The 8,302-nt window shown below is 34.7% G+C and overlaps 1 protein-coding gene and 1 long non-coding RNA gene across 2 annotated transcripts; one reads left to right on the forward strand and one right to left on the reverse strand.

Moving 5' to 3' along the window:
- The first annotated feature begins 206 nt into the window (after positions 1 to 206).
- LOC138886288 (uncharacterized) lies at positions 207 to 1,405 on the forward strand. Its single transcript, XR_011404939.1, has 2 exons — positions 207 to 862; positions 988 to 1,405. It is a non-coding gene; the product is annotated as an uncharacterized lncRNA (long non-coding RNA).
- A 2,288-nt stretch (positions 1,406 to 3,693) lies between these two features.
- Positions 3,694 to 4,839, reverse strand: LOC138886470 (uncharacterized). The gene has a single exon (XM_070167581.1). It carries the CDS (start codon positions 4,837 to 4,839, stop codon positions 3,694 to 3,696), a length of 1,146 nt encoding a protein of 381 aa, XP_070023682.1.
- Between the last annotated feature and the right edge of the window lie 3,463 nt (positions 4,840 to 8,302).

Below are 8,302 nucleotides of genomic sequence, written 5' to 3' on the forward strand. Positions count from 1 at the left end.
ATTAAAACATTGACAAAGACGATATATTGTTGTGTTATCATAATCGATTGTTGATGGATCCGCTTGTATTATTATTATTATCAATTTTCATTACTATTATTATTATTATTATTAATATTATCATTGTTACTATTTCTGTATTACTATTATTTTTACTACTACTAGTACAATACTAAAGAGTAGCTCGTTGTACTAAGCTCCCGATATGCGTGGGGTCGGGGAAGGGCTGGACCACAAGCGTATGTTGTACGCAGCCTTACCTTGCATTTCTACAAGAGGCTGTTTCCACGGCTTGAACTCGTGACCTCCTAGTCACACGACAACAACTTTACTAGTTATGCCAAGACTCCCTTCAACTAGTACCACATTGTTATTATTATTACTTACTTACTATTGTAATTGTTGTTGTCATTAGGGAAAAGGGCCAAATTTGTACCCCTACTGTTGAAAATTATCCATGTTAATACCCCCCTTCTACTTTCCGGCTAAAATAATACATGTCGCTTTTAAAGTAAGAGAATTTGTACCTAAATCTAACGGATCTCCTACGTGGCAACCGGGTCCCCCATAATAATGTGCCAACCAGTCAATATATTGCCAACTAGACTTTTTTAACCCGCCCCATTTTATAATAATTCCTCCTAAAAACAATCCCAGTCGAATAAAAATAGGGTTCAGGCTCAAATTCCCCAAATTCTCTTTCTTCTCCTTTGCTCGACTCTATCCTCTCTCATCTTCATCAATGTCGCAGAGCAGTACTTCTTCTCAGAAAAGGTGTCGATGTGGTATTATTGCCAACCATTTCACATCAACCACTCCCTCTAACCTCGGTAGGAAATTTTACAAATGTGCACGCCCTAAGGTAAGGTGTCGATGTGAATTTGTCTAATCTCTATAATCTTTCTAGTTGTTTTGATTTGAAAAAAAATTGAATCTTTTAAATATTTCTGTGGCAAAATAATTCATGTGGTTATTTCGAATGGGAAGATGAAATATCCACGGATGGTTTCCAGCTTGAAATAAGAGACTTGAAGTCGTCTTTGAATGCCGTTACGACTGAAAGAGACAAGTTGAGAGAAAAATTAATTGACATGGAAGCCATGAACAAATTTGAAGATGCTAAATTCAAAAAATTGGAAAAAAGAGTTGTACAACTAATGATGGTGATAATTGGTTCTTGGGCAATGTTTGTTGGATTCTTTGTTGCCTCGATAATGAAGTAGAATTCATTATGGTTCTTCCTAGTTTAGTTGATTGTTTAGTTAATTATCATTGTGTAGTCAATTGACATGTATTGTTTAGTTTGGTAGGGAACTAGTTAACAATGCAACAGTGTAGTCAATTAAGTAGGGTTCTCGTGTAACTATTTTTTGGACTGAATTTTACCTTTTGTTTAGCTAATGTATTCTGTGGCTTTTGGACTGAACTAGTCAATTTAATTTTCTGTTTTCTGTGGGATCATATTACCTCAAAGTGTTCGACCAAATTTACATTTGTTTTAACATGACTAAAACTGGTGGTAAGAAATTCAGAAATTTGAGACATGTCCATGACTTAATTCTCATGACTAAAACTCGAAATTTAACACAGCAACAGGTTAGTAACATTGACATATAACTGTTACCAATATTGATACCAACTGTCATAATAACACCAACAAACAATAAACACTGTTTTAATTACATCAACCACCAAAACACCAGCAGGTTACTAACATTGACAGCAAACTAATAACACCAATTTTTTAATTACATCAACCACCAAAAAAGAGATGCAACCAGCAAAAAAATGTACTGTCATAGTAGTAATTATGTCAACCAGCAAAGGATAACAACAGTACTGTCATAGCAATAATTACAAGCCTTCTAAACTTCAAATTCACAAAAGCTTCCACTACACAAAAAAGTTGTCCACCTATAGTTCAAGTCACATTAGTTTTGTGACTTGCCATTACCCTTTTTTGTTACAGCTTTCTTTCTCACACCAGATGAGTCACCAACAAAACGGTTTGTCCTTGTTATAGCCGGTATAGTTTCTTGCTGTCTCATAAGCAGTCTTGTCCTTTCTTCAGAGAAACTCCTTGGCCTAATTTTTAGGGCAGAATCTGATTCAAAATCAGGAAACTCAAAATCTGGAGGCACAGTGTTATTGGGAGGTTTCCTTTGGACTGATGAAGTTGGCATAAACTGAAAGTTTGAGGCTTGTACTGGATGACTTGACTGACTTGATTGACTTGCTTGACTGAATAGTGGTGCTGAAAGATCTATGTACTCCTCAGCTGGTATATTTGCAGCAAGTGGTGACATGGGTTGTTCATCATTATTGTCTTGAGTTACTAAACATTTTTGCCTCTTTGCTTGCTTGCCCTTTTTCTTACTTGCCATTGGTTGCTTTCCCTTAGAATTTTATTTAACAAATATGTAAGAGTAAATAGGTAACAAATAGGTCAATAAAATAGACAGTATTGGAAAAAAAGTATTACCTTTGCACAGCCCCTGGCACTGTGTCCAGGCTGACCACATGTGGAACACTTCATTATCCTCCCCTTCCTGGACTGCATCCATTCACCTTGTCTATTAACTGTTTCATTTTTTTCTCTTGTTATTTTGACTTTAGGCCTGCTAGTCATCTTAACAAATTCTCGTTGTTCCATTGCATGAGATGCTTCAACCTTCCAGAATTTTTCTCCTCTCACTGGTTGAAGTTTATGTGAATATGCTAGGAGATAGGCCTCTTTGGAGTACCACCAGTGTATTCAGTCAAAAGATTCACCTTGCTATATTGCATTGCTTTGATTGCATGAGGACAAGGGATTCCATTAAGGTCCCATGTCTTACATGTGCATCTCTTGGTGATCATATTCACTATGTGTCTGTTACCATCTTCACTCACTTCATACCCTTCTTAACCATTAGAATGAACATGACACTTGTTTGCAATCTTCAAGTATTGGTTATACAGTTGTATTGTTTGGGGACTGAATACATTACTCCATGACATCACATCAGATTCATGTTCCCTTAGCAAGTTCATAACCTTTACTCTAATATCCTCAACTATCTTTATAATTGGCTTGAATCTTGATTCCTTGATCCATGAATTAAATGACTCAGTTAGGTTATTGTCCACTGAGTAGTTCTTGCAAACAGTTCCAGAGTATGCTCTACTCCAACTTTCAGGTGGGTACTTCATCAAATGTTCAATAGCCTCTTTTCCATCTTCATCCACTTGTGTCATATTCCTTAATTGGTCTTTAAAATCTTCCTCATATGTGCTACATGCAGCCTACCATAAGTACTTCTTATATTCCCCATGTCCCCATTTTTTGCACCAATTTGCCTCTATGTGTCTTACACAATATCTATGGTGTGCTTCAGGAAGAACCAAGTGGACTGAATCAATCAAACTCTTAAAATGGAAAAACAGTAAAGATATGCATTAGTAACTAAATGTAAAAGTAAACTAAACGCAACAGTTATGAGTTATGAATCAGAACACTAAATGAAAAAAGTAAAATAAATGCAACAGTAGACCAATCTCAAGTTAACTAAAAGCAAACAGTTATGAGTTATGAATCAGTAAACTAAATGAAACAATACACTAATGCAACAGTAGACCAACAATGCAACAGTGAAGAGCAACAGTGAGATGCAATAATGCAACAGTAAACAGTAAACTTAGGAATTGAAGGGCTCATACCTTTTGCATATCTGAAATAAATGTGATCCCTTCTCCCATTTTGAGGTCCAATGAATGTTGTAGCAGCCTTAAGAACCAACTCCATGTCACTTTGATCTCTTTATCAACAACAGCCCAAGCTAAGGGATAAAAGTGCCTCCTGGAGTCTTGAGCAACAACTACTAGCAATTGACCCTTGCATTTTCCTTTCAAAAAAGTTCCATCCAAGCCAATGAATAGTCTCAACCCACTCTTAAACCCCATTTTCAATGCATGAAAACAGATGTACATTCTTAGGAATCTTCTTTTACCTTCACTAAGTGCATCCTTTGAAATATTAATCACCACATCTGTTCCTGGATTACTAGACCTTAATTCATTAGCATACGCCTCAAGCTTATTGTACTCATCTGCAAAACTACCCTCCATTTTCTCCAATATCATTCTCTTGGCTCTTTTACACTTTGAATGACTAACATTGATGTTAAATGCAGCTTTTACACTTGTCATCATCTCCTTAATTTTAATCTTAGGATTATCTTGAAGCCCTCTCTTAAAGTAAGCAGCTATGATTTTTGCATTCATCCTATGGTTATCATATGCAGTATTACACTTAAGTTCTTCCTTTAATGTCTTGAATTTAACACCAGGACCTTTAGAGTCTTTGAAAATATGACAGACAATGGGGCAATCTTCATCTAAACATCTGTACCTAAGCTTTTGGGGGCAACTCTTAAGTTGTTTTAACTCATAACCATTAGCAAGGGAATACAGGTTGATGAATTTTCTAGCTTCTGGAATGTCTTTGAATGTCATGGACTTGTGTAACTCCTTATACTCAGTCAATTTATCAGATATCTTCCTCTCTTTTTGTGTATGCAGTAGTTCTAATGAATCAGATTCACTGTCAGAATTATCTGAAGAATCAGAAGACTGACAGCCATGTTCTTCACTGTCATCTGAACTACAGTCAGTAGCAGCATCAAGTTCTACTATGTTTGACTCAATGTGATGGACTATATTATGAACATTAATACTTAACTCACACTCATCTACAACAAAGAAGTCAATAACATTAAACTGATCACTAACCAAAGACAGTAGAGTCCTAACGCCTTCGTCACTTTCTATTTCATAATATTTACCACTAGGCCCATTCATAATTACTTGTTAAACTCCAATAAACCCCAACTTAGAAGTAAATTCATTTATTAAATAGTTATAAGACAATTGGTCAGAGTTAAAAACTTTAATAGTGTGCACAAGCTTCCTTGAGTATAAGACTTGTGGATTATATATCCAATCACCACCATAATGAAAGATTAGATCCAATAAGACCATTGCATATAAGCTGCAGAATAAGAAAGGGAAAAAATTAACAAAAAAGTAACATTACAACCTATATAACATGCTGACAAAGTGGAGGATAGAATAAAGGCATAAAGTGAATACAAAGATACATAAACAAACAAAAAAAATAGTGGGCTGCCACACATGAAGACACAACTACAATAAACAAAGAGATGATGTGGGACTAAGTATATAAACAAAACAAAAAAAAAAAGAAGAATCTGGCCCACTTGTCTCTTAACTCAACACAATTGTATAAGAAATAGGGGACCAAACACCCAAAATAAGAGCATCAAAGAAACAGATCCAATACAAAAGGGACCCCTTTTCTGTCAAATACCATATATGTAGGACCACAAAAATTGAAACCCTAAACCGGAACAAAAAGAAAATACCATATAGGGATGATTCCAATACAAAATATAAACCATAAACCACCAGTAATAAAGACCAAAAAAGGAAAATAAATTTAGTATGAACAGACCACATGCAAACAAAAACAACCAAAATCAGACACACCTCCTAACTAAAAAAATACATATCTACATGAATCAGTCAAAACCCTAGTCAAAGAAACAAAAAATCAAAACTAAATGCAACGATATGCTTTTGTCCATACCAAAAACAAACGAAAGAAATGACGATTTACTAAATTTAATAAGGAAATAGGTACCTTCGTATGCATCCACGATGAAGACGATGGAGACAATTTTTACAGTGAAGAGAGAAGGTGAGAGATTTTTCTGGAAATGAAGGTGAAAGGTTTTGACCGGGTTGGGATTGTTTTTAGGGGGAATTATTATAAAATGGGGCGGGTTATTATATGGGGCGGGTTAAAAAAGTCTAGTTGGCAATATATTGACTGGTTGGCACATTATTATGGGGGACCCGGTTGCCACGTAGGAGATCCGTTAGATTTAGGTACAAATTCTCCTACTTTAATAACGGCAGGTATAATTTTTGCCAGAAAGTAGAACGGGGTATTAACGTGGATAATTTTTAATAGTAGGGGTACAATTTTGGCCTTTTTCCCTTGTCATTATTATCTAGGAAACTTAACGTAAGTAGTAGCAAAGGTAAATATTTTGTTCTAACTAGAGGCCCACAAGATGCAATGAAGAAAGGGACTTCAAATCAGGCCCAAGAAAAGCCTAGCATTTTCAGCCAAGGCTAGCTCACCAGACTAATGGCCTGTTTGGCCAAGCTTCTTTTGAGGTAAAAACATTTTTTTTGGTTAAAAGTGTTTTTTTCTAAAATTAAGGTGTTTGGTCAAGCTTTTGAAAGGAAAAAAAATGCTTTCAGGAAGAAGCAGAAGCAGTTTTGGAGAAGCAGAAAAGTGTAACTTTTCTCCAAAAGTACTTTTTTTTTAAAATACACTTAAAAACAGTTTTTTAAAGCTTGGACAAACACTAATTGCTGCTCAGAAGTACTTTTCAAATTAATTAGTCAAACACAAACTGTTTCTCAAACACTTTTGAGAAAAAACAATTTTCAAAATAAGCTGATTTTTACAGTTTCGCCAAACGGGCTGTAAGTTAGTCCATCTGCACAATCCAATCAGCCCAAAATAGGTCCAGCTCTTTTAAACACCACTCTTTCGGATCTCAAAAATTTCACATTTAATTACCATTGGAATCTTCGTCGTCTGTAATAATATCACAGGACAATTTTTTTTTTCTTTTTTACTTTCTTCTTTCTTGTTCAAAAGTACAACAAATCTCTCAATAGCAGGTAAAGTTTCGCCACTTCTGGGAAAAAATCTTTACTTAGCCATTTTTGGCTTAAGGATTTCTGCTCTTTTTTCCCTTTTTCTGTTCAAATTTCAATTTTTTTTTGAAGAGTTTTGAAACCCTCCCGCCTAAATGAACCCTAATTTTCCTCTATAAATATTCTCTTCGAAACCCAGTTTCGACAGCCCAAGAACACAAACACAATAGAATTAAAAACTCTTAGCTTTCCGATTCCGAAAATTCTTGAATATCAATCCTTCAATTTCAATACCATCTTACACAGTCAGAATATTACCGAAGTTTTACGTTGCATTTATTAACAACATGGTAACATGTAACTATGTGTTCAAAGGTCAAATAGTTAATGTTATCATGTTGTTTATAATGACAATCTAACAAAAATCAAACTTTGGACTGGCGGGTAAAATCTAGTGCTGTGAAATCATCATTTACTTCTAGGCTATGGAAATCGAAATCGTTACAACATTTGGAGACCTTTGAGTATTCTGAAAAACTTTGGGAAGTAATGTTGTTACACATCATTTTAAATTGTTTAAATAACAACATTTTGGCAATTTTGGGTTTGATTAAAGTAAAGGAAATCTCTATTTAAATTATAAGTATACAGCCAAACCTCTCTATAACTAACAGCGTCGTTTGTTCCGAATATTTTTGGATGTTATAGCGAAATGTTGTTATAGATAACATATATTATAACATAACAAGAAAATTGATTATGGAAAAACTTGGTTTTTATAATAAAGTGTTGTTATATAGGGATGTTGTTACAAAGAGGTCTGACGGTATAAGGAATAAAATTATTAGACTAGTGTCCAATGTCAAACTACATTAAAGGCTATTTTGAGAAGGGCATGCAGTTCGAGCCTAACAATGATGAGTAATTTACGGTTGCATTTTTTTACATTTTAAAGGAATAAACTTTGAATTTGAAGTGTAAAGAGTATTCTCTAGGAGCCAAACAAGGTTGCAGTCTTTACATTCAGGTTTAGTAACCTAGATGTTTCATTCAATCTTTCCAAAACTTGATGTTCTCTGGTTTATTTTTCTGTTGAATACGTAAGATAAGATAGACAAAGTATTTAGTTGTTTGAATGTGAAGTAAATTTAACACATTCTAGCCAATCACTCTGTTATTAAAGGCCACTCTTGTAATTTGTCTGGTCGAATATTTATATCAGAAGTCCTCTGCAGAGATGGTTTCTACTAGGGAAGTAGGCCTTGTGTGAAGATTGAATTCAATCATTTGAAGAAAACCTTAGTATAGTGTCATCAACTTTTATGTTTTAATATCACCAGTGGATCTGTAAAATAAGCAGTCAGTCTTGTTAGGGATCGGATCAATGTTGAATTTACTATTTTCCCTCCTATGTAAAAGTCATTGAAGATTTTGATGAGTTGAAATGCACAGATATTGCATTTCCATACCCTTTTTGCTTTATCTTATTTCCATGATAGACATTGCTCTGTTTGATCACAGATTTCAGCTACTATAACTAAAAATGCAAAAAAGAAAAACCACTGGA

This window comes from Nicotiana sylvestris, chromosome 2 (assembly GCF_000393655.2).
Source record: "Nicotiana sylvestris chromosome 2, ASM39365v2, whole genome shotgun sequence".
Classification (NCBI taxonomy): domain Eukaryota; kingdom Viridiplantae; phylum Streptophyta; class Magnoliopsida; order Solanales; family Solanaceae; genus Nicotiana; species Nicotiana sylvestris.

Coding starts and splice junctions, on each gene's coding strand:
- LOC138886470 (XM_070167581.1), bottom strand. CDS start 4,839: ATGAATGGGCCTAGTGGTAAATATTATGAAATAGAAAGTGACGAAGGC.